Genomic DNA, 27,760 nt, shown 5'->3' with positions numbered 1-27,760 from the left:
CTTTTTGAAAAAAAAACAAGTGAAAATAAACATTGCTACAATTGTATGGGAATCTCTCTATATCTATAAAAAAAAACAAAAACAGATAACAAGTTGTTACACTTTTCTCTCATCATGCAACATTAAGAACGTTGATGTTTTTGTTTATCCAAAACTTCAAACTTTAAATTGTTATTAGAAAAAACAAATATGATATGTTTTCGGCATAAATTTAGATAATTTTTCTTTTAAAACACTATGCGTTTTTTTACGCATGGAGGCGTACGCCTCAAGGAACCGCTTTGCATCTCACGAGCCTACCACCTTGAAGCTAAAAAAAACTTTTTTTAGGCATTGCAAACACAACTTATCTGACGAAAATTGATAATTCGTGCTATTGAGGAAGAATACACATTGAAGCTGATTCTAAAACAAAAATGATATTTCCAATCAATACACCTCACAAAAGCAATATTTTTCATATGGTAACATCATCTTCATCTATATCGTTTTATCATTTATTACAATGTAGTAACAATCTTCATCCAGACATTTAAGGTTTTCATGGAGTCACCAGTTACGATTTCCAGTTTCAAACCTTCTGAACATTGGCAAAACACTAATTGTACGAAACACGCTAGGTTAATGTTGACGTTGCCAGTGACTGGTGAAGGGACACTTAAAGAGGGGTACAGATTCTGAGAACACCTAATTCCATCCATGTTATTAAGTATGAAAGGTTAGCTTCATGAACCAGGGAGAAAGGGAACCTGAGCTAAAGATGTGGGTAGGGAAATGTGAAGATTCTGAAAAGCTAAATAGGTTACAATACCAGCAGTGTAGCCTGCCAAAGCAAATCCGCTCACCTGCACAAAAGAGTATATTTTAACGAAAATGGAATTAGTTTCTAAAATCACATGAATGAGTTTGGATCATTTACCTTCCGCAAGTACCAAAAGAAATCGACTTTCTCCATTCCCATAAATGCAACTCCCGCTGCTGAGCCGATAATAAGCATGGAACCACCGGTACCAGCACAATAGGCAACCAGCTGCCAAAACTCAGAATCTTGGGGGAAGGATGTAAGATCGTACATTCCCATTGTCGCCGCAACTAGCGGAACATTGTCTATAATAGCTGAGACAACACCTATTGCGCTTGCAATCAGCTGAATATTCGGGATATGAGCATCAAGGTAATTCGCCAATTCTCTTAGGATTCCCGCAGCCTCTAGGCTAGAAAGAGAAAAATTATGAACAACATAGTGAGAGAGAGAGAGAGTTTTACGTAAATTTAGCGCCCATCTGCAAAAGGGGTAGAGACTCAAAGAAATGAATCCCTGTGAAACTTACATCTTAAATGCCTTCGTCGGTTCATGATATTCTAGAAAAATATAGAGATCACATGGTCGCTCTACTGATGCATTTAAATCTGAGTAGGCTAACAAAACTAGGTAGAGTTCCCTAGACAATGTCAAGTCATAAATTGTATCCACTTTTACAAGTAAACTCAACTTCGTTCACTTACTATATTGATTTTGATGTTTGTCAACTTGAAATGGAAAGTTTTTATTTATTCTAACGCTTCAACTTCCCACAATAGACATGTTAGGACCCCAACTAGATAATACCTATATTCTTTGACTTATCATAGATACAAGAAACTTTCCGATCTTTTATTCCTTTAGATACCAGATCTAATCCATTTCTTAAAGAGAAAAACTTATATTTAAGAATGGTGCCTCCCAATGCTTTGAGTTATTTACATCGCGTATTTGCACTGTGAAAGAGACCTTCTAGTATATTTTCTCCTAAAGGTTATAGACAAGTCCCTGCACTCAGATATACAACACTTATTACATCTAGAGTTAATTCTGTTTTGCCCCCAAATTGTGACCAACTAGCCTTTTTGTCCCACATAAGTGTCCGGCAGTTCGTTTTAGCCCTCAAAGACCAAAACCGGAAATACCCTTATGGCATTTATGTAAATAACTTTTTTGTCTTTCTTTATGAACATCATCTATCTCTCTTACACTTCACATTCTGACTCCACAACATATCTCTCTCTGCAGGTCACCTCTTCTTCCTCACTAGGTCGTTGCCAGAGGCGCGGGCCAACAACCTTCAAACTTAATTCCTTTTCTCTCTTCTTCTTCCCTTTCTCCCACCACTACCGCCGACACCACCACCAGATCCTCCTCTCTCTCTCTCTCTCTCTCTCTCTCTCTCTCTCTCTCTCTCTCTCTCTCTATCTCTCTCTCTCTCTCTCTCTCTCTCTTCTCTTTCTTCTCCTTTTTTTTTCACTTCCACTCTTTATTCTGGTGAAGGAGGACCCCTTCACCAGAATAGAGTGAAAGTAAGTGAAGAGAGGAAGAATAAAGAAGGGAAAAAATTAGGTTGAAAGTCGCCGGCGAAGGTTACTAGCCGACGACGTGGAGAGAGGGAGAAATGAAGTGGAGGAGAGAAGGGGAGAGAATGTGGATATTACTATTTTAACATTTTTAGGATTAATTATATTTTAGCCCCTTGGAGTATTTCTGGAACAGATTGAAATTTTATTACATCATCAGGGTCAAATCGAACTGCCAGACACTGATGGAAGTCAAACCGGCCAGTTGGTCACAAATTAGTGGCCAAACGGAACTAACCCTTATTTTTATGACAGGAAACATCAACTAACCTAAGGAGTTACATAGTAGGTATAAAGTCATGGCCTTGAGTGTCAGAATCTTGTTATCAGCTAAACTAATGGAACTTGTTTCACCGTCTATACAGGTTGTAGGATGTAAAAGCTTGATTAAAATCATTTACCTGCCAACAGACAAAAGGATTCCAAGGAAGAAAAGCACTCCTTGAGTATCAATGCGTGATAATGCTTGTGGAACTTTCAGTCTCTGTCTCTCAGATTCACCATAGTGTATAGCATCTGTCAAAATCCAAAGAACTCCAAGTCCAAGCAACATGCCAATGTAAGGAGGGAGACCAGTAAGGGACTTGAACACCGGGACAAATACTAAAGCACCTATACCAACAGCAAATACAAGTTGTCCTCGAGGAGCCATCTGCTCAGATGCCAAAACATCGGAAGAGTTCTCGCCCTTCCCATCAACTTCACTGTGAAAGAATAAGAACCAATGTTAGTTAAAAATAATTTAATACCTTTATAACTAACACATTTATGCTCCAAGATAGGTACCTAGTAAGAGACATAAGAGCTAAAGGAACTGCAAGAGAAACAGCAGAAGGAAGGAACAAGTCCTGCAAAGCATATAAATTTCAACTTTCAACCAACACAGTCACTTTTTGATAGAGTTAATGTAGTCTGTATATAAATTACACTTGTCGTGCAGCAAAAAATGCAACTAATACTGCATAGCACTTTAATGGCAAAATGTAATTTTATTTTGACGTGTCTAACCTAAAAGAGCTAACGATTCAAGTGTTTTAGTTCGGGAAATATTAGTTTGTTTTGAGCCTTTGAGGTTTTCTTGTTGGTCGTAACTTCAATAGACCTCACGATAGGAAGTTACATTAGCTCTTGAAAAAAATGTTAAGAACAAATAAAATTCTCAATTGAGAAAAGGTTTTTTTTTCTTTACTGCACAATTATTCTAGTTGACTGCCAGCCCCCCGGAAAGTAACATCCAATCAAACACTGAACATAGTTTTATTTACCTCAGCTTTATGTCTTTTCTGCAGCAAAGCCACTAGGTTTTCGCTCAAATACTTCTTCCTCGCTCCCAAACCCATTATCTATAAGGCTTCCACCCGGACATACCTATTCCATATGAATTGTTACTAAGTTCTTACCCTGACCTTGAGCATATCACATACACAGACACATTCATGAAAGAACCAAAGCATGACTTACTATTTCTTTTCATGATTTAGGCATGTCAAACATTGTGAATCAAACTAATTATTGGACTATAATGACTAATGAGTTCAGCGTACACTTGTATGCCCTAGTGATGGGGGGCGGGCAGGGCGCCAGCACAGCGGCCCCCGCCACAAGGGGCCCCACTCCTCTTTTTTGAAGTGAAGCGTTAGATTTGCTTCAAATTTCAATGCAGGGAGGAATAAAGCCCAACCACACGTCATCGGAATGTTTTCCACTAGCCCACTTCCCTTCTCTGTCAACTTTTTGTCTCTAATCTATAAGCATCCTAATTCAGCGCACTGACTTGTCTCTCTCGCTCTTTCTTCTAATCCACTCTCTCTCTCTAGGGCCTAAAATTGCCCTAGAAGAAACTATTATTCTCCGAAATTTTTTAATTCTGTAGAGATTAAAGAGACTCAAGAATTATCATATCCATGAAAAATAAAGGGTCTTCCTAATAATTTCCTTACAAATAAAATAAGAAAACTTCATCGAACTAGTCATCAAGAGAAAACAACTTTTTAGGTGAAAACGTTTACCTAATGTAACCAAAAGTCACATACATTTGATAATATATTCTAGGTGTCTATGAAGTAGTTCCAAAAGTCACATACATTTGATAATATATTCTTGGTGCAGACCGGAAACAATTAAACAAGCTCTAGAACAGTGGGAGGGCCTTTACAAGAGCAAGAAAAGAAGAAAGGTGTGGGAGGCACTCCCAATGGCCATTGTCTGGAACCTTTGGATGGATCGTAACAACAAGATATTCAAGGATTCAAATCTTAACACCAACGTAGATGTGGAAGACATCAAATGCACATTATATTCCTGGATAAAAAATCTTGACACGTTCAGGCTCGTTTCTTACATTGATGTTGTTATAAATTGGGAGGCGTGGATGTCGTGAGATGTTCACTATTTTCCCTCTCCCTTTGTAAATAGTTTTTTTTCTCTTTATAAATTCAATCAAAGTTTCAAAAAAAAAAATATATTCTAGGTGTCATTTTTCTTACTCCTAAGGTTGTGTTTAATTGCCATTTCCTAGAGATTAGGAAAAACTGTCTATAAATTAAATTTTCATGTGTTTGGCTGGTATTTTAAAGGAAATAAACATTTTCCATATTTTCTCAATTATCTCTAGAAACAGGGAAACTATGACCCACTTCGGAATTTGGTTCTCCTAATCAAATATGTCAAAAATTATAGTTTTTATTAAATTAAAACACATTGTTTCTTCCTTCTTTTTTCTCATTCTCTATTATTTCATTTACCTATTCCTTTAAACTTGTTTATCTTTTCCACTTCATATTCTCTCTCCACCATATCTAATGAAAAAATTATTTAGCTTTTTTATATGATACGTTGAATATGAGATTTTTATTTTTACATTTTAGCTTATTAGATTAAGATTTTTTTCAGTTTCGTGGTGGTGATTTTTTTTACGTAAAAAAATTGTAATAAAAACATTGAAGCTTCATTAGCTGAAGCTTACAGAAAGACGAACATACTAGAAATGCTTTGGTTATGATATAAAATTATTAGGAAAATGAGTTTAGCAATTAAACCTGAAAAATGGAAAATTTGATAAAACTAACAATTATATAGTGAACCAAACAGCAGATATATGAAAAATATTTCTAAAGAATCGTTTTCTCTTACAAATAATTTCTCTTAAGAAATTTTTACCCCATTATTATTGTAATCAAACACACCTTAAATTGACCTAAACTACTTAGTTACTCAATATAAATTCAGCTACGTATATTTTCGTTAACCTTGATTTGCCTTTAACTAATTATTCCCCTTAACTAGCTGGAGTAATTAGTTTTAATTGTGTTTTAAAATTTAGGGGTGTGTGATACAAAACGGATTCATCAGTGTTTTTGTTGTCTGTCTACTGTTTTTATACTTTATATTTTATTTTAAAAGCATTTAACTGTTTCGTTACAACTTGGATTTCGAGAAAATTTTTACATTTAGCATCAATTCGTTATTCTCTTTCAAACAAGACTTATTCTCACTTTTTCTTCTTTTACTTGTTTTCTTAATTTTGCAGATAGTTATATGCAGAAGTTCAACTTTTTTAATATGTTGTTTAGCAAAAAGTTAAATCTTGCAAATGATCGTTGACGCTCTGATACACCTTAATCTAGAACATGCCAAATCATAATTTGGGCCTTAGAATTCTTCTTTTCACGTCTCTGGAACACCTTTAGTGGTTGTTGTTGCTGTTCATCACTATTAACTTTCCCTTGCTTAGACAATACTCGACCTCAGTGAGTTAAATGCATGAAACTTCTCTTAAAGGTCTTGGTCGAGTCTTTAAACTCATCAATCCATGTACAATCAGAAAATTAGCGTCCGCTCCATTTAATCAAATACTTCTGGTAACTACCTCCCCTAGTTGAAACAATTTGATGATCAATGTCTTTTTTTTTTTTTTGAAACTTTGAATTAATCATTAAAAGGGGAAAACTATACAAAAAAGGGGGGGGGGGGAGGTTAGCGGATATGTTGACCAATCCACGCCTCCCAATTGAAAACAACCTCACTAAAGCTAGCAGAACCAATACAATTTAGATTTTTAGCCCACCCGAAGATAACTGACTTAATATCCTCGACATCTAGGTTCGAATTTACATTTCCTTCCTTGAAAGTCTTGTTATTACGATCTTTCCATATGCTCCACACTATAGCTGCCGGGATGAGGTTCCAAATCTCTTTCTTTCCCCTCGGCTTAGGGGTATTCTCCCATTGATCGAAAAGGTCAGCAACCGAGGAAGGGTTACACCATTTTATACCTAGCGAGTTAAGGAAATATGACCACAATCCTTGTGCAACCTTACAATGAATGAACAGATGAGCACTAGACTCCTCGCTTTCCTTACACATGATGCAGCGGTTGATGATCATAAATCCCCTACGTCTGAGCGCGTCCACCGTCGGAATTCTATTGATGAACGTTGCCCAAAGCATAAATCCAACTCTCGGAGGGATACCCTTCCTACGAAGGATTTTCACTAAAGTTGGATGCATGATTTGGTCTCCTGTTTCCATCATAGAATAACATGCTCTGACCGACAATTTCTCCTTCTCCTCCCTTATCCAGACCCTCGTGTCCTGGTCATCATTTAGACGCACCTCCTGAAGAGTTCGCAAAAGCTCCACATACTCCAATACTTCCCAATCATTCAGACTCCTCCTAGTTTTGATATCCCACACCCCTGCCTCTGTGTCCCACAACTCACAAAGTTTCACCTTCTTCTCCACCACAGTTGAGTAGATGTTTGGGAAGCGAACTCTTAGCTTCATGTTATCTAACCAAATATCCTCCCAGAACATGATCTTCTGGCCATTACCCACTTTCCACTTGGTGATTCTTTTGAACTCTTCCACATTATTTTGGATTCCTTTCCAAACCCCACACCCATAAGATTGGTTCTTCACCTTCTTTGCCCAACCATTGTATTCCGCACCATATTTATCTCCGATTACTTCCTTCCAAAGCTTGCCATCCTCCTGCTCGAACCTCCACAGCCACTTTGATAGGAGAGCCTTGTTCATAGTCTTGAGATCTTTGATTCCCAGGCCCCCTTTGGGTCGGCCTAACTTCACTTTGCTCCACGCAGCCCAGTGGAGCCTCTTGGAGTCTGATTTTCCACTCCAGAGAAAATTGCACATCTTAGAGTCTATCTCCCTCAATATGCCCATAGGGATGGAGAACAGAGACAAGAAGTACGTTGGTAGTGCCTGCAACACCGATTTAAGGAGTGTAAGTTTCCCTCCTTTCGACAAGACATGACCTTTCCAAGAAGCCAACTTCCTGTTAACTCTTTCCAATACCGGATCCCATAGAGACTTTGCCTTGTATCTATGTCCCAGAGGTAGCCCTAAGTAAGAAGTGGGCAAGGAAGCAACAGGGCATCCGAATCCTTCCAGAACCGCCAAATTCCTTAGACCTCCCTCATTCTCTATAACCTCGTAGATAAAAGACTTTTTCAAGTTGACCTTCAGACCTGAACATAGCTCATACCAAACCAATATATCACGCAACCTCGTAATCTGGTCCAGGTCTTCATCAAGAAAGAACAGAGTATCATCCGCGAATTGCAAGTGATTGATCTTCCTGCTCGAGGCTGTGACTTGGAAACCTTTTATCCATCCTCTGAGCTCTGCTTGTTGCATGCACTGGCTTAAGACCTCTCCCACTAGAAGAAACAGAAGGGGGGATATAGGATCCCCTTGCCTGATCCCTCTCGAGCTCTGAAAAACCTTAGACGGTTGGCCATTTATCAAGACCGAGAAGGTACCCGACGAAATACATTTATATATCCAAGCCCTCCATTTATAACCAAATCCCATTCGGTTCATGATACTATACAAAAAGTCCCAGCTTATTCGATCATAAGCTTTCTCTAGATCTGCCTTGAGGACAATACCTCTGCTACCTTGCTTCCTTCTTGAATCAATCAGCTCGTTCGCTATCATAACCCCATCCAAAATTTGTCTTCCTCCTATGAAAGCCCCTTGAAAAGGGGAAACAACTTTATCCATAACCGACGCCAACCTAGACGCAAGGACTTTAGATATGATCTTATAAGTCCCTCCCACTAGACTAATGGGTCTGAAATCCGCGAAGGAAGAGCTCTGTTTCTTCTTAGGAATCAATACAATGAATGTCTGGTTGAGTCTCCAGTCCAGCTCTGCCGAGCTTGAGAAAGCCTCTACCATGTTCATGAATTCTTCCTTAATGATGTTCCAACATCTACTGTAGAACGAAATAGGGAAGCCATCTGGGCCCGGTGCCTTATCTTTAGCAAGGTCCGCAATTGCCTTTCTAACTTCCTCCTCTGTAGAACTCCTTTCTAAACAGTCCGCTTCGTTGGGAAGGAGATGGGGAAGATGCATCCCCTCAATGCCAGGTCTCCAAAAAGTCGGCTCACAATAGGTCTTAGAAAAATACGCGACTGCTTCCTTCATAATCTCTTCCTCCTTAGTGATGACCCCATTATCCTGAATGATGATACTGATTCTGTTTTGTCTCGCCCTACACTTCATAATTTTATGGAAGTAAGATGTGTTCTTGTCACCCTCTTTAAGCCACAGAGCCCTTGATTTCTGCCGCATACTAATCTCCTCCTGAGCCATCAGGCATTCTAATTCCCTTTTCATCTTTTTTCTATCCTCAAATTCTGAATTGGTTAAGGTTTGTTGTTCTTCCTTCTTATCTAACAAACCTATGTCCGACTGCAAAAGCTTGAAGGTCTTATGGAACTTGTCGTGCTTCTCCCTTGACCAACCTTTTAGCTTCCCTTTCAGAAATTGAAGTTTTCTCCAAAATGTATGACTTGGAGACGAACCTATAGGGCCCTCCGCCCACCAGGTAGTAATTAGATCCAGAAATTCCGGATCCCTCATCCATCTCTCCTCCAACCTAAAAGGTGGCGGATTGGATTTGATTATCTCTGTTCTCAACAGAATAGGAGCATGATCCGAGATAGGCCTAGGGAGGATGAGTTGCTCCACCTTAGGATATTTGATCTCCCACTCACCACTGATTAGGAATCTGTCCAAGACATTAAGAACCGGATCACTTTGGTTATTAGTCCATGAATATTCCATCCCTTGTTTGGGGAGGTCCATAAGGCCGTGACGATCAATCCACTCGCCGAAGTCTCTCATGCTAGTAGTAATCTTTCTGCCCCTCTTCTTTTCGTGGATAAAACGAATAACATTAAAGTCCCCCCCCCCCCCCCCCCCCCCCCCCCACACACCATGGTAACCTCCATTTAGCTGAGACACTGTCCAGCTCCTTCCAAAACTCAGTCCTAAGGTTTCTTTGGCGAGGACCATAAACCCCCGAGAACACCCATTCAAAATCATCTAAAAGATTCTTGAAATGAAAAAAAGACTATAAGAGGATTTAAGTACTTCCTTAACTTCTATTAGATTACTATCCCAAACACACAAAATACCACCCGACGAACCTACTGCTGGGATGGCATCCCATCCACAGCGACCCTTACCCCAAACAGACCTAACAAGAGACTCAGACACTTCTACTACTTTAGTCTCCTGTAGACACAAAACAGAAACGGAAAGATCCTTCACTACTTTCTTGACAGCTAACTGCTTGGCCGGACTGCCCAAGCCCCTGATGTTCCAACTGAGGAGGTTCAAGGGCATTTAAACTTGAAATCTCCCATGCTCGGAGCTGAGCGCGACCTGACCAAAGATGAAGGCGGATCCGACAGACCCCAAGTTAAGTTCTTCAATTCCCTGTTCAATTTGCCTGGGCTGGCCTTCTTCTCAACTCCGATCTCCTTTTCTTCTTCCTGAATAACAATAGCCATCCCTACTTTCTCCTTCGAACCAAAGCTGATCTCCTTGCTACCACTGGACTTACTCACCTGACTACCACCTGGCTTAATGATGGCAAGAGGTGTTGTGTTTAGGACCTCCTCCTCCCGGGTTTCCTTCCTCTTTTTCTTATTGTGTCGCAACTCCACATCCTGCTCTACCAACAAGTGAATCACCCTCTCGTAATCATCCGAACCTGAGAGCCCTAATTCCTTAGCAATCTTAAAGAACTGGGCCATCCTAACATCCTCATCAGTGCCTGTAGTTTCAGACTTCTCCTTTGCTTCTTGATCAGTTGGAGTAGCGGGTTCCGCCCCCTTCTTCGGCCCAGATGACTTGGGGCGCCTATAATTTTTGGAGATAGTCCTTTTAATCGTTGGGACCCTTCCCAAGGACCACAGCTTTTTCTTGTGCAAGTCGTGACTTTTCCTAAGTCTCTTGTACGTTATTGACTTAGTCCATTTGTTTGAATCATTGACCATCCTGGTCATAGCTTCCACCATGTCTGGTCTGATTTCTATCCCTCTCATTTCAGGCATTGCATGCAGCTTCCGGGTTACTTCCTCCGTACGTACTTCCTTAGCATCACCAACTTTAGATTTGCCTTTTCTAGGATCTCTCTTGGGGCACGCGACTGTCTTATCTTTGACAACTTCCGTCTCCGTCACCTTTTCCTGAGGTAAGTCTGTATCCATAGGTTCAGCAGTAGGGTTATGTACCTGCTTTTCGGGACTCGAGCCCCTGTCAGCAACCTTTGTCTTCTCCGGTACCGGAGCCTGGTTACCCGACGAGCATCACACCGACGAATCCTGTCTCCTTTCAGCAACTACTTCCGTTGTGATCCAGATCTGATAGCTTTCGCCATCCACCAATAAAGTCTTCCTCTCCGAGATGGATCCGTTTGGCTTTACATCCACCGAGACTCCAGCATAATGAAGATCCAGCAGATGTGTTGTTTCCAAATTTACTGCTACTATTTCTCCCAAATCTTCTACCAGACTAGCAAAAGTTCTATCGTTCCACAGGTGGAAAGGGATTCCATACATCTTAACATCCATCAATAGAGGGGTAACAATGACTGAGTTACAGTGTGGACTCCATTTCCGAATAAAAACTTTCTTACCCGAAGTCTCTTCCACCAAGAACTCCATAGCCCTTAACGCATCTGTAGGGATCCTTGTTTTTACCAAGGCTGCTCTACTTTTGAACGGTAAGATTTCTACGTCATGCGACCCTAAGATGCCTTGCACCTTCGATTCCACCGATTTCCAATGAGCCGAAGATGACTCCATCTCGAGGACTACTGCTTTCGACCAGTCCATGTTATGAATATCTACAGAGGCCATTTTCGAGTTGGGAACAGAATGATAGTTGAGGGAATGAGAAGAAGATGAAGCGTGAGCCGATGGGTTTGAGGTAGGAGAGAAAGAAGATGATGGAAGATGAGCCGACTGTTTGTAGGCGTGGGGGTATTTATAAGTTGAAGTGGGTTTAGGGGAGGTAGGAATAACCATGCCATGCATTGGTTTAAACGTCGGTGGTGGTTGAGGGATATAAATCCTATCCCTGGATTCGCCGGTAGGATGATTATTCCTTTTTGGCATATAGTTACTTGTTCCTTCCTTCCTAGGGATTAGCTTAGGCGAATCTACTTTCCCCACAACCCCCTTGATCTTATCCTAGTCGTCAATCTTACCCAAAATATCAAACTTATTGGCCGATCTAGGGATAGGCTCCAGCATGAGAGCCTCTTGAGTGTTCTTCAAGTTGTAAAATATGGATGTTACCTCAGCAATAGCCTTTTCCAACTTGTTCCATCCTTCACCTTCCTTCCCCTTAGGTATACAGATCGATCTCTTACTGTTATCCCCATCCCCTATTCTATGAGCCCAAATATAATCTCCCCTCTTGTTGCTCATCATCTCCCACATCCAAAGGTTAGAGTTATCCCGGTAAATGGCTAATTTTGCAGAGCCCTTCTGGTTTCCTAGGGTTTTAACTGCATTAAAAGCAAACTCCTTTAGGCTATTCATCCCAGCCAAAGTGAGAGAAATTGCCCATTCCCTGTAAAAGCCTTGTTCCGATATGGCATACCGGCCGCCGTTAAGTTTGGAGAAGAGAAATCTCTTTCTGTCAATATGAACATAGATACCATTCTTGGATGCCATCGCTTACTCCGGCGAGACGGTACCCCCTTTTGATACCACTCAGCGTACCAGACGGCGCTATACCTGAATCTAACGATTCAGTGCAATGGCGATAGCGGTGGGCTGGTATGCTGCGATCTCCAGGGCAGAGTTGCTTCCGGGAATAAACAACGGGACACCCTTTCCGACGGAACAACCCAAGACACAGAAACTTCCTTTCGATGCACTCAGTTTACCACTCGGCGCTATACCAGATCCAACGATCTGTGCAGTGGCGGTAGCGGTGGAGTGGTGCCCTGCGATCTCTAGGTTAAGTTGTATCTCCGGCCGATAATCGGAAAACCGCCTGTGTCAGAGCTTCTCTCTCCTAAGATTTCTCCTTTGATAAATAAATGAAATGGTGAATGATAGATTTCAACTAGATGGTTGTCATACTCATGATACGAAGTAAGATCCTCAATTTTGAACTCATTACGTATGCCCATATCTTTGGGTAAGTCGAGTACATATGCATTATAGCTGATTTTCTTAAGAACCATGGACAAACCAGCACTTCTAGAGTGAAGTTTCTTATAAGTACCTTTCGGGTATCATTTGGGTCTGATTTGTACCATTACGATGTCTCCCGCATTAAATGCAGCAAACTTCCACCTTGAATCAGCATGTGCTTTATACTTTTGATTGATCATTGCAATCTTTTGGTACCTCATCATATATGCCACAAATGTGCTTACTAAAAGCATCTGCTTCAACACTAGAACTTGCTTCAATCGGTAATGGAACCAAATATATAGGCTTCTTCGGCAATATACCAGCTACTAGTTTAAAGGGCCTCTGACCTGTCGATCTGTTCACTGAACTATTATAAACAAATTCAGCCTTAGGAATGACCTGGTCCTAGCTAAGGGCATGTCCGCCCGCTAAGCAGCAAAGTAAATCAGACAAACTTCGATTAACAATTTCTGTTTGACCATCAATTTGCGGTTGAAACAAAGAAGAAAACCTTAGCTTTGTATTACCTTAGCTTTGTATTCAACAATTTCTATAGAGTTCGCCAAAAATAACTCATTAACTTCACATCACTATGTGAGAAAATGGTTTTAGGCAACCCATGGAGTCAATAACTTCCTAAAGAAGAGTTTAGCAATAGAGACATCATGGCCCACAACCACATTGATAAACTCATGCACATCATAGCCATAGGAATAAAGTACATTTTCGAAAAGCGGTCCACAGCCACATATATAGAACCATGGCCCACAAGGGTTTTTGGTAACCCAAAAATTAAAGTCAACTTAGGTTTTGCCATGGTTCATGAGGGATAAGCTGGCATGTATAAACCAGTATTTTTCCTCTTTCCTTCTGATGTTTGAAAAGTTCGACGACGAGAAAAAACTTTGGCAACATCTCTTTTCGATCCAGACATGGGTTTTGGAAATTAAAAAACATGGGCCCTATTTCTTTGGGGACTGTATTGGGGTTGATCTTCTTGAGCTTCCTTCTCATTGTTACCAGCTTGGTGACCTTGTCCCCCAGCTTCAGAATTATTAGCAAGATGGCGTGTTCTAGTTTCCATCTCTCTTAGTCTGTTTGGCATGTCATCGAGTTAATTTACAATTCTGAAAGGCCACGTCACGCTGGTCGTCAGTTATTCTTCCTTTAAAATTTCTTCCAGATTAATTTGCCATACATAACCTCTCTCGGATACCAAACTGACGTAGGACGGAAAAGGGGAAAGGGAATTGAATAGCTGAAAAGAATTGTACTATAAGATAGATAACCACTAATATCACACTAGCAAGGGTAGGAATCACTTCTGTTGCCCTTAGGCATCACACTTAGGGGTGTATTTGCAATACACAAATGTAGATAGCTTGAATAGTTGTTGAATTACTTTGTCCTTAAACAGCAAGAATACCACCATATAGGCATAAAACTAACCCTTGACATCCCTTACTACCTTTACTTCTACACCTTTGAACTTCTAAACTGCTAGAGCACTAAAAGACATTAAAGTTGGCATTAAAGACGTTACAAACGACACTGAACATATTTGATTGCACTTGACCACCCTAACTAATATTTAGAAAGTGAAACTAATCTGGATTAGGCCCACTTTATTCAAGCTCCCAATTGGGCCCTTCATCTAGGGCATGTCAAATCAGAATTTGGGCCTTACAATCCTTCTCTTAACGTATTAGATACACCGTCAGTGACTGTTGCTGCCATTCATCTTTATCAATTATTCTGCCTTTAGGTTACATTACCTCTCATCGAATAGACTACTGTTGTTCACCCGAGGTAATACTAATGATTAATCCCATAATTTCTATTTAAGTCCCTTATAATCTATTTGATGTAGGACAGAAATGGGAAAATGGAATTGAAGAAGAAAATAACTTGATTATATTATAGATAGACACTAGCATCACTCTAGTAAAAGCTAGAAATCACTCCTAGAGCCCTTAGGCGTCACACCTTTGGGATATTTTTTTTTTAGGATTTGAATGAATATATTAAAAGAAAGAAATATGTACAAAGGGGGGATATGGATACGGATACGGATACGGAGACTCTCACGACATCCAAGCCTCCCAATTGACAACTACATCGCATAAGGGAATAGACTTAAAAGGTACAATTCTTTTCGCCCAAAAGTAATTACTCCTTTTACATCCTCAACATCAATAGAGCTGGAGAGATTTCCTTCCTTAAAAATTTTATTGTTCCGGTCGATCCAAATGCTCCATATAATAGCGGTTGGGACGAGCTCCCATATCTCTCTTCTCTTTTTGGGCTTGTACAGACCTTCCCACTGCTCAATCATGAGGTTAATAGACTTAGGTCTACACCACTGCACTTTAAGAGAGGCCATAAAATAGATCCACAGATCCTTAGCCACTTCACATGACAAGAAAATGTGGTCTACACTTTCTTCCTCCTTCTTACATAGGATACATCTACTGGGAAGTGCAACGCCCCTTCTCCTAAGAGAATCTACTGTTGGCAACTTCTTAAGCAACGTCGCCCAAATAAAGAAATTGACTCTAGGGGGGATGACAGGGCGCCAAATGAAATGATCCTTAGAAATTCTTTGATAGCAGCAGCTGACACTAAGTTTCTCCTTCTCGTTCACTTTCCAAACCCTCTTATTTGGGCTATTCGAGATAGTAGAGTCTTGCAAAAAAGAAATGAAGCTAACAACTTCCCAATCGTTTAGATTTCTCCTGGTTTTAACATCCCATGTTTGTTGATTCAAGTCATAGAAATCCCCCACCTTGCCCTTCTTATTGGCCGTTGTCGCATAAATCTCAGGGAAACTACCTTTTAGAGTAGAAGCCCCTATCCAAATGTCGATTTCTTTGCCATTACCCAAAACTCACTTGGTTAAATTTCGGAAGTTTGTGGAGAAGTTTTGGATACCTTTCCAAACCCCACACCCATATGCTGATTTCTTGGATGTATTTTGCCAGTCTTCAGGATTATTACCATATTTATCCTTGATCACTTCTCTCTAAAGTGCCTCTTGTTCGTGGTCAAACCTCCATAGGATGGGCTACATCGTTCACTTATTTAGATTTTGTCTCAAGTTGGGGGGATATCCTTAGATGATATAACTTTCAAGAGCCCCCTCTCTTTTTCTTTCCTTCTTTTGGCTATTCTTTTTCCTCTGTAACCCCCCCTTTTTTCTTCAATATTAATTCAAAGTATTCAAAAAGAAAATAACCATTTGGTGAGAAGAGCTTGATTCATAGATTTCAAGTTCTTTATGCCTAGACCTCCTTTTGACCGAGAAGTACACACTAACTCCCAAGCTGCCCGATGCATACGTTTTTGCTCAGCCGATCCTTCCCAAAGGAAATTACACATTTTTCGATCGATTTCCTTGATAATTCCCATGGTATGGAGTATAGAGAAAGGTAATAGAGAGGAAGAGCTTGTAGAACTGACTTGATCAGAGTGATTTTACCTCCTCTGGAGAGAAGGTGTCCTTTCCAAGCTGCTAGTTTCTTGTTTAGTCTCTCTATAACCGGTCCCAAAGACTTCTAGCTTTATATCTCGCACCAAGAGGCAAGCGCAAGTAGACGGGAGAGATCCCTCCTGGCATCCGAACTCCTTGATATCTCATGGTTAAGGTTGTTATCCCCCACTTGAAAGATCTTGTAAATATAAGATTGAATAGCTGCTGGAAAACTCTATGTCTGTCCTCAAACAGCAGGAATACAAAGCTTATATAGGCATAAAACCCACCCTTGACATCTTTATTTCTAGACTTTTAGACTTCTAAACTTAGGATACTAAAAGACATTAGAGACATTAAAGAGACACTAAAAGACATTAAAAGACATTAAAGACTTCAAACAAAGTGGAACCAATTTGGATTAGGCCTACATTATTCAAGATATCAAGTGGGTCCTTCATATAAGACATGCCAAATCAGAATTTGGGCCTTAGAGTCTTTCTTTTGACGCGTCCGATATACGTTTTGTGGTTGTTGCTGCCATTCATCTCTTTCACTATTTTTGTTAAATTTATAGTTTTGCATCGTCTCCGACTATATCATAGTTAATACTAAATTTGATTTTCTTTAAGGTGTGTGTGTCATTAAAGATTGAAGTGACGAAGTGAAAATTGTTGTTCCATATCTTTTCTTTATTGTATGGTTAGATTCATATACGTTTAAATTTTTGTGTTCTTTATTTGGAATGTAACTTTTTTAATTCCATATTGCTGTAGGGGTGGCCCAAGTTCTCAGCGAAATCCCTAGCTCACAGTTAGATCTAAGTTCTTAGGCATTTCTTGACAGCTTAAAAAGATTATTCATCTTAGATATCCAACTCGTGAATGGGAGCACGAGAAAAAATAGTGTAGAGGTTGAAGTCCCTTCAAAAATCACAAAGAGAATTCCACTCGAAAACATCATAATCAAAGGTAGAGTTTTTCTATCTTCAACAAGCTTAGAGGATTGGCTACCTTGTGGGTTGAAACACTTGTGCATCTGAATTTCCTTTCAATAGACTCTCAACCAATGGAGGACTCTTCCTAGATTCCATCAGAATTTACAAATTTGTGAAATAACAAAAATGAGAAAGAAAGGAAGAGGCAACGAGACCTTCATTGTTGGCAGTGTGGATAGCTGACCGTGAATCCAAAGCATAGTAGTAGTAACATCACCTATTGGCGTCCATGCACCACCAGCATTTGCTGCTATCACAACAACAGCTCCTAGAAACCTGTTAAATTAGATATGTTTGAAACAAAAATCACAAAACAATTTACAAGCGCAGTTCTAAAGTGACCAGAGCTGAAAAATTCATTACACTTGTAAAATAAAAAGAAATAAATAACAAACAAATAAGTAAACGTGAAACGACAAACAACATTCAGAAGTGCAAACCTAACAAGCATCGTATTGACATCAGTCAGACACAGGGTCCCAAGATAGAGTATTCATTTAAGATATCAATACTAAGTCGCAGCAACACAACAGGATTCGCTACAGAAGAAGATGGATTCTTTTCATTGGCACTTTGATCAACGCTTGAATACTTCAAAAGTTCACTCAGTAGAGAACTTACAGAAATCAATGACTCACTTTTGTACTTGAGAGTTGCCTGCCCAAAAATCTTTACTTCCTCTTTCTTTTTCTAAAAGTTCCCTACAACATTGTGCCTTGATTACATTTCTTCCTCTTACATATAGAATGCAGCTAAAAGCAGGTGGACGGCGATTAACCAACTGATGTCATTATCAAATATCAACATTTAGCTGCACCTCATTCATCAGTAACCCAAATGACCATGCCATTCGCCATAAGATAGCAGGGGTCCAGGTAATATTGCATCAGTCGCACTAACAAAGTTGCTAAGTTATAGGTTCCTTAAAGGTACTCATATAGATCACATTTGGATCGAATATCAAAACACAGGGAACCGTTCTTGCTTATATTTTGACTGGAAGTAACTTTGGGATGATTCCACTTGGTTCCTTCACGATGATATAAAATAGAAAAACAAATTTATTGTTTCCGTTTGTAGTGATCAAGGTGATAATCTTTGTGAAATTAAATATACACTGACGGAAACAATTTTGTCCAGACCTGGTGGGCTTATCAAAAAAGTCTGATTAGTTAGCTTCAGTAAGTCAAATTAAAAGAAGAAATCAAGAAGTAGGTAGGTCATGATCATCAGAGAACATTTCGTTGGTAGCATATAATAACCTCAACTTTGAAATGCTTATTAAGTCGGTAAAAGATCAACCTTGTGTCAGATTGGCGTATTACATGTCATTCATGCATAGATTAGATGCAGGTCGTATCTGGCTTCTAAAGGATAAACATAGGTAGTGAAGCAACTTGGTTATGGTCATCCTCATGGTCAATATCATCCTTAATAAAAAAACAAACTAGTCATGTTAAGAATCAAATCAACAAATTATATTCATCATAAGTTCAGAAAATTCAATCATGCAATACTGGATAAATCCATAAATTATGGAAGAGAATACGGTGCAAACATACTTCCTATATTCTGATGGAGGTACCAGTTTCCGCAATAAAGAGACCATAACAATCGTGGATGTTAGGTTGTCAAGGATTGAACTGAGGAAAAATGTCACAATACCAACCTGAAATATTGATCAAATGGTAAGCAACACCATAGTATTAGAGATCCTACAGTTTCCTAATATGCTAATAAGAAAATTCCTCCTGAAAAGGGACCAGCAAGAAATTTAATTTATTTATGTTTACATGTAGTGAATGTTATTAGCAACTAAGTCTGCACTGGTACGCACTATATCTTTAGGAATCTTCACGGCCCAAATATGCTTAAGTTAAATGGTTTTGGGGACTCGAGAAGGAAAAAAAGGCTTTTCAGAGACCTATTATCAAAGAAAACTACGATGGTAAAGAAAAACGTTGGGAGATTAACATTCCTAGAAGGCCGTACAGTACCACGGTGTGGCGAGGAATCTATGCAAAGTAGACATCGATAAAAGACTTAGCAAGCCGAAGGTGGGGGAAGGAAGTAACATTTTATTTTGGAAAGATAGTTTGGTTCTCAGTAACACCTCTCAGTATACTCTCTAGCCTTTATAGACTAGTTGTTGATCAAGATGCCAAAGTGGCCGATTGTTATGATAAAGTTGAGGCCGGTGTAACTTGGAACCTATGCTGTCTGACTCGGTCGAGTCAGTTAAGTGACTAGGGACTCAGCTGGGACTCGGGGGTAGCCCGAGCGAGCTTGGCCAAGTCCTCGAGACTAGGGTTTAGCCGAGTGACTCGGCTGATTCAGCCATGACTTGGCCCTGGCTCGCGTTATACTCGGAACTTAATGAGTATATAAAAATTAGGATATCTATTTGGTGAAAAAGACATTTAGTTGTTGTTTTGAGGTTTTGAAATATGTTAAGTCATCTACAAACTTAGAAATTAGTAATTACTCGTTAAAAAAATTAGCAGCTACTACTAATAGTTATTAGATATACATACTATGTAGAAATAGTGAAATACCAATAGTTATCAGATATACATACTATGTAGAAATAGTGAAATACCAAAAGTTATTAGATATACGTACTATTTTGATAGATATAAAATGACAACTACTAGTAAAAGTTATTAGACGTACATAATATTTAGAAATAGCAAAATACCAGAAGATTTTCTTAATAAGTATATAGTAGAAAGTTCATAAGTTATAAGGACTTCAAATAAGTATATATAATACAAAATGATTAATAAGTATAGATATATATAAATATCAAAAAATTCTTAATAATATACATTACTATAATCTATAAATAGATTTTCTTAATAAGTGTATACACTACTATAATTGAAAGATCTTCGTAGTTTTATTTATGAGTCTCTTAATAGTTTAAGTCTACACCTTGATTCAGTTTGTGATATTTAACATTTTAATTTATATTATATCTTCTTATTATCTTAATTAGTAGTTATTTAGTATTTTAGTTTGTATTGAAGTTAAGAGCCCCAAATTTTGAGGTATATGCATGAAAGTAGCATAACAATTAAATGTGTGATCATAGAGTAAAATATCATTATTTTTGTTGCAAATACGGCTGACTCGGACTCGGCCCTCGGCCGATCCCGAGCCAAATCTGAGTTTAACAAGCAATCTTGGAACATTACCTTCAGACGCAACTTCGATGACAATGAAAGGGTTTGGATTCCCACGAATGGTGTGTTCTAGGTCAACATTTGTTATGCACCTTAAACCACTCAAGGGGAGACGCCGAGTAGAGTGTACAAATTAATCTGGAGCAAGGCGACTCCTCCTAGAGTAAATTTTCTAGTATAGGTTGCTTCTTTGATGAAGATACCGACGATGGACACCTTGAGCAAACATGGTGAAATGTGGGTCAACAGGTTCCCCCTTTGCAAAAGTAATTTCGGAAGCACCACACACCTCCTATATTGTCACGTGGCCTTCGGGTGGGCCTTTTTCTTCAGCGTATGCTGGGCGCTGTCAGGATCCATCGAAGACATTTTACTGCAATGGGGAGCCTTTAAACTCCCAAAGTAGGTTGAAACATTGAAAATTCGTTGCGCCATGTGACTTTTTGGAGTATTTGACTTACTTGCAACAAGGCCATTTTCTAGCGAGATCGTTACCCGTGAACTAGATTATAAGTTTGATTTGGAGAACACTTTTTCTCTGGTCAATAGGAAAGGAATGGACTATATTCTTAGCTCTAAATGAGTTCATGTGTCTTGATAGGCGATGATTCTAACGTTGTAAATTTTGAAGTTTTGTTTACTCTAGGAGTTTTGCCTGACTTTCTAACAGTTTTTCTTCAAGGTATGGACATTAGGAGGATCGCCTGACCTCCTAGAGACTCTTTTTTGTGAAGGCTTTGTAATTAATCTTTTCATTCAATATATTCATTTGAAGTTGCAAGAAACAAAAGAAGTATGCTTTAATGGTTCTATTAAGTATAACATATGAAGCTTTCAGTAGTTAGCACATGTGAATTTTGGCAACAAAATGAATCTATTAGTAGTTAATCCAAGTGAATCTGGCAAAAACAAAACTGAGAACATTTGTAGTTCAGGATTTGGGAGACCAACCTATGTTTTGGCGAAGAATGACCATAAATAAAAATGTTACAACATCCTATTCTGCAATAGACCTTCTGACTAACAAAAGTAATTTAAACCTTGAGACGAGGACCATATCAAGTTTGGTATTGGAACATAATATTAAGGCATCCCAACAATTAACAACAACAATAACAACAGTCAGATGGAGTAAACTAACTTATAGAGAGAAACAGAAGGCCACTCACCACCCAAAGAAGAGTTCGAGGCTTCCGCGTTGTTATATTGTCAGTTACCAACTTAAATCCTTGATGAGCATCAACTATCTCAACTATAGTCATTGCAGCGAGCAAGAAAAATACTATTTCACTGACTTCAGCAGATACATGGCTTAGCTCCTTCACAGCTATATCAGTAGAGGGAGCCTATACCAGACAAGATGATAAATTATGACATCAACACAAGTTTTATAGATATAATAAGAAAGTGGAAATGATTAGAATAACTACCTATATTATTTTTTGTTTGCATAGTCTACATGCAAACTGAAGTCTGAAAATAAAACCTCCTAGATAATGCAATTTTTTAGCATGATGAGCTTAGATTAGTTGCATTGCTTGATGCTATTTACATTTGACTCGCAAATAGGGTGCAAGTAGTACATAGTTGATGTATCTTACTTGCATTGTCATTAGTGTGCTACTTACATTATACTCTCGTGTACCAAAGGGCTTTTCAATTAGTTTTTTTCCTTTATGGCTCTAAGGAGAAAAAAATACAATTAGGGGTTTTCTAGTCTATGTATCTAACTGAGAAGAACTTTCATAGTGTAAAAACTATTGAGGGTAGTGCAAACTCCGAACAGGAATAACTAGATATATGGAAGATATACAAACTAACATTTTGTTAAGACACTAGAAAAAAAAAACTGAAGTAACACCATTTTGTCACACATAACTTTTGTTTTGAATATTGAAGGGAAAAATTGAATCTTACCCCAATGCTTCGGATAACCCATAAGCTAACAGCCATCAATAACCCAACTCCACTTTTATTGAAAGCTAGAGACTCCTCAAAGATAATTCCAGCATATCCTAACCCAAACACCAATGCCATAGCAATATCCTGTATAAATATCAATTTCAGTTTTCATTTCTTTTTTTGAAACTTTGAATGAATATATTACGAAAAACAAGGTAGAGGGAATGAATATGGAATCTCTCACGAAATCCAAGCCTCTCAATGAACAACTACATCCAAAAAAGTTACATTTTTAAAGCTATCTAGCTTCCTAATCCAGGAATATAGTGTTCCTTTGACATCTTCGATGTTTACATTACTAGATAGGTGTTTTTTCCTTGAAGAGTTTGGTGTTTCTATCATTCCAGAGGTTCCAGAATATGGCAGCCTGCACCAATTGCCAGACTTCTTTTCTTTTCTTCCTCTTCCAAAGCCCGTCCCGTTGAACCAACATCTGAGCAGCTGTATTTGGACTACACCACTGGAGTGAAAGGGAAGCAATGAATAAATTCCAAATCTCGGCAGCAACTTTACACTGGGCGAATAGGTGGTCTAAACTTTCCTCCTCTTCTTTGCATAGCACACATCTGTTGGGCAAACAGAAACCTCTCCTTTTTAAAGCGTCTACCGCAGGAACTTTCTTGAGTAACAGAGTCCATAGAAAGAAGCCAACTCTGGGAGGAATAGCCTTTCGCCAAATAGTACGAGTAGAGCTTGGCTCCAGAAGCTGGTTGTCTATTTTTAACCTCTTGTAACAGTTGGAGACTGATAGGCTATCCTTCTCCTTTGAAACACAGACTCTTTTATCCTGATTATTGGACAGGCTTACAGGTTGTAAAATCTCCAAGAGATTTACATACTGTTGCACTTCCCAGTCGTTTAAGTTCCTCCATAGGTTGATCTCCAAACTTGGGATTCATGGCTGATGGCATTGGATACCTTGATGTCCTTCTGAAGTGCTAAGTTATAAATAGCAGAGAAACTCTCTCTTAGAGGCTCCGTACCTATGCACACATCTGACCAGAATTTTATCTTCTCTCCATTGCCTAGCTCCCATATGGTAATATTTTGGTAAGGCCTTAGGATTGGTAACTATACCTTTCCAAACCCCACAACCAAAACTGTTTCTTCTACTTTTATTAACCCAATCCTCATACTCCTTGCCATATTTACTCTGGAATCTGGATCGCCCCTTTCCATAGCGAGTCACTGTCTTGGTCCATCCTCCGAAGCCATTTCATCAAGAGAGCTTGGTTCATGCCCTTAAATATCTTAATAGTTAATACCAAACCCACCATTTCTCTTGCTAGTGTAAATTGAGTTCCAAGCAACCCAATGGAGACCAATGTTTATTGACCCATCTTTATTCAATTTCAAGGAGGATAGACTCCTCAAAAGATTAATCTACATATAGTAGTCCTAGTTGAAAATCACATAATATTCAATGAAGAAACTTCGGAAAATTTGAGCAACAAAGATAGACCTGATTGGCAGCAACCCACGAGTGATTAAGTGCTGCTGCGCCCATAGTAGCTGACGCAATAATAGCAAAAGCCTTCAACAAGTCAGTCTTAGGCTGATAACTGGTTGCAAACTCTTCTGAGCTAAGTTCATCAACTGAACATAGAGGATCACAAGTTTGCGAGCTTTGTAGTAACTCCTAATGGAATAACATGCCATTACTGAATATATCATAATAATCTCATTGCAGGAAGAACAATTTTCACGCTTAAGTTAGTAAAAGTTTAGTTGTTTAAAGAGAACAAACAAATGGTCAAACACTACAATAATTATAATTTACTATTATACATTTATAATTTTTAATCCTGATTCTTCTTCCATCCCAATCTTGTCACAAGTCGTGGGTGTTATTGACGAGTTTAGGCCACTAGAGGGAGCGGTAGACAAGAAAGTTTGGAGAACAGAGGAAAAAGAAGAGCTCTCGGTTAAGCAATGTTAAAAGAGACTTAATCAAGTAAAGATAACCTCCAAATCGGATATTCATAAGATCATTTGGAACGCGAAGATCCCTACAAGGGTTAGTTTTGTGATGTGGGCTGCCATAAAAAACAAGGTCCCAACTTCCAACCATGGATATTCTTTAAGAGACGAGGGATGCCTATTTCTAACAGATGCATCAGATGCAAAAATGCGAAAGAGACAGCTGAACACTTATTTCTTCACTGTGATAAGGCTAGAGTCTTATGTGATTTCCTCGTAGATATATCAGGGTACCTTTGGTGTTATCCCAAAACAATAACACATACTATTAACCAGTGGGGATACTTAAAAGTCAAAAAGGCGAAGAAGGTTATGTGGAATCTTATCCCACCAGCAATCATATGGGCAATTTGGAAGGGCAGGAATAGCAAAATTTTCACAGATTCAAACACCAACAGCCACCTCGAGGTAGATAACATTCTAACACTCTTATACCATTGGAGTAGGCAAATTCCTTGGGCAAAGGCTAAGTCTTATTGTGATTGTGTGCTTAAGTGGGAGGACTTAATGATGTAACATACTTTTATTTTTTTCTAACCTTAAACTCTTGTGCATCCTTTTCTTATTCTAATATTAATTCAAAGTTTTCAAAAAAAAAAAACTAATGAAAGAGAATATACATGACATTAGAATAGTACCAGATAGTATAATTCTTAAAACTTCTCTTTTATTAGGCTAATTTTGAATTTCAGGTCATTCTAAGAATTTTATGTTTGTGGAAGCTATAAATTGAAACTAGTGAAGATGCATTTGGTCAGTACCTGATCATTTTGATCGACCTTTTTCTCGGAAGAAACGGAACCATTAGTTTTCTCTTTCTCTGCCCTGACAATAAAGCCATTGCTACGCCATCTCAGACAGCCAGTACTCCAAGGCCGAAGAGATTGAGCAACGGAACGTTTGTGGAGAAGCAACTTGTTGTGTGAAGACGAAGGAGGAGAACTGGTTTTAAGAGGTACAGGTTGAAACAAGGAAAAACTCTGACTTCCATTACAGAAAATTGACATGATTTACTCGGCTGAATCTGCTTGTTCTTCTCAATGATTAAGACTGTAATTGATTCTGAAAATCTTCTTCAAGTCGATGCGAGAAAGAGAGAAAGAAATGAATAGATAAAGAAATAACTGATGAAATAACTGAGAATAAAACTCGATTTGATGAGTGCCCACTGCCCAACTTTGAGCTCAAAATTGTTTTGGGAGATAAAAGTTAGAGGGATTGAGATTGAAGAGACTTTTATTTGACATATCGTCCTTCAAACATTACTTGTGCCCTTTCTCGGTTTCTCTATTCAGATTACTTTTTTTTTTTGATGAGATCCATTCAGATTACTTGAATAAGTTGAATTTAGACAAGTTATTTTTTTGCAAAAAAAAAAAAATAATAAGTTGTTTTTGAGAACATGACAAGTACCAATAAATAATTTGACAAGATTCACATTTAGAGGTTAAATGGGAAGACACGATTGACCGTTGTTCATATTCAAGATGAATGTTGACCAAATAAGTCTCGCACGATCTTTTCCAGCATATCTATTGAGGCGTTACCGACATTAAAGGAGACAACTGACCAAAGAATATCGTCAATATCCGTTAAAGGGGCGTTGCTGTTATCCAAAATGACAGTTGACCAAGACGAGGAAAGGGGCATATAAGACATCCAATTCTTCATTGAGAAACCCCACGACTGCCTTGCTTTAGCTTTCATACAGAGTAAGCATATTCACTTGTCTTCACTCTCATACAAGAGATAAAACTATCATTCTGACAAGCAAACGTTCTCTCAAACAGACAACCATACTGTCTCTTTCTCTTTCTAGTAGTAAGCCAGACAATCACTTGAGTGATAAACCATAATCTTTGTCTAAACCAAATGCTTCTTTATTTTGAGTTATTCTCGGTATATTTTCAATTATCTTGTAATCCATGTATATCCTTCAATTATCTTGTAATCCATGTATATCCTACAATGGATATAAATGTAATTAGTTGCCTATGTTTAAGGCAAGGATGCAAAATCTTCATGGTATTTGAGCTTAGGGTCTTCTAAGAAAAAAAAATAAATTTTTTCTTCTCTTTCTATCTTCTTCTCTATTGAAATGCTTGCCTCTAATCCACGAACAGGTGCTTCCTCCACTGTCACCCACTCATTCTCTCTATCTTTAACCAACCTTGTGTCCTCTTGTAGCTATTAAGCTAGATCACACTAACTTCCTTACCTGGAAAAAGCAGATAATCCCCATTATATATGTGATCTCAAGATCTTTATCATCACATTGACTCAACTGTTCAACCACCAACACCCTTCATTGTTGATTCTGAAACCACCATTGAAACAGCAAACCCAGACTTTCATCAATGGCAAAAGGTCGACCAGACCCTCTTAAGTTGGATCAATACCACTCTTTCGTCCTCAGTCCTCTCACAAACTTCAGAATTTCAGACTTCCTCTGAGTTTTATCACTACCTGGAGTCAACCTTTTCAACCCAAAATATCGCAAGAAAATCACAGTTGCTTCTACATCTCCAACCCATTCGTAAAGGTTCACTCTCAATGCCAGATTATATTGGAAAGATCAAGAAATTTTTGACGTAATAGCTGCTTTGCATTATCCGATTTCTGATCTTCAACTTGTTCTTCATACTCTTCGTGGTTTAGATTCCGACTATAATGGATTCGTAATAGCCTTTGAAACTCGGGAAACTTTACCAAGTTTTAATCAACTTCTACCTCTTCTCTTCAATCAGGAAATGCGTATTCAGAAATAAAAACTTGGATCTAATTCCTCTATTATGTCCACAACCCTTGTAGCAAAAAGTCAGGCAATCCAATCAAAACAACAAAACAGAGAGTTCTCAAATCAAAATCGTGGAGGTTGTGGTGGTCGTTCTTCTTACAGGGGACGAAGTCGTGGTGGTTGCACTGGTTTTCTTAATCAACAAGATGGACAGAGTTCATCGATTCCAGGTGTTCTTCTTCCGCAGCGGCCCTCTTGTCAGATTTGCGGTCGTATAGGTCTTACGACTCTTCAATGTTATCATCGTACGGATCTCAACTATCAACCTCAGGATGTCCCTCAATCATTTGTTGCCTACCGACAACAAGTAGTCCCTTTTGATCCAAGTTATTATGTTGACTCAGGTGCGTCTAATCATATGACGAATGGCAAAACAACGATGGCAAATTGCAACTCTTTCCATGGATCTGATTAGATATCCATAGGAAATGGTATGCTTTTACCCATTAAAAGTATTGTTCTTGACTCATCTTCCTCTTCTATTACTTTGAATAATGTTTATCATGTACC

The 27,760-nt window shown here is 38.7% G+C and overlaps 1 protein-coding gene across 1 annotated transcript; it reads right to left on the bottom strand.

The window, feature by feature from the left end:
* Window positions 1–400: 400 nt before the first annotated feature.
* NHD1 (sodium:hydrogen antiporter 1) lies at window positions 401–25,899 on the bottom strand. Its single transcript, XM_086635957.1, has 10 exons — window positions 25,215–25,899; window positions 23,936–24,112; window positions 22,429–22,557; window positions 21,681–21,857; window positions 18,889–18,995; window positions 17,482–17,602; window positions 3,175–3,236; window positions 2,790–3,092; window positions 920–1,214; window positions 401–845 (listed from the first exon to the last, which is right to left on the bottom strand). Exons 1-10 carry the CDS (start codon window positions 25,458–25,460, stop codon window positions 726–728), a joined length of 1,737 nt encoding a protein of 578 aa, XP_086492083.1. The 5' UTR covers window positions 25,461–25,899; the 3' UTR covers window positions 401–725.
* Between the last annotated feature and the right edge of the window lie 1,861 nt (window positions 25,900–27,760).

The sequence above is a fragment of the Eschscholzia californica genome, unplaced genomic scaffold, assembly GCF_041429995.1.
Source record: "Eschscholzia californica isolate CP2 unplaced genomic scaffold, dmEscCali1.0.p SCAF_4, whole genome shotgun sequence".
Classification (NCBI taxonomy): Eukaryota; Viridiplantae; Streptophyta; class Magnoliopsida; order Ranunculales; family Papaveraceae; genus Eschscholzia; species Eschscholzia californica.
This window is presented reverse-complemented; position numbering and strand designations above follow the sequence as displayed.

Excerpts from the sequence above, each read along its gene's own strand:
- NHD1 (XM_086635957.1), bottom strand. The coding sequence starts at position 25,460 with ATGTCAATTTTCTGTAATGGAAGTCAGAGTTTTTCCTTGTTTCAACCT. Across the intron at positions 18,996-21,680 it reads CTCGAACTCTTCTTTGGGTG|GTTGGTATTGTGACATTTTT; the intron begins GTGAGTGGCCTT and ends TCAATATTTCAG. Across the intron at positions 846-919 it reads TCTTTTGGTACTTGCGGAAG|GTGAGCGGATTTGCTTTGGC; the intron begins GTAAATGATCCA and ends TCTTTTGTGCAG.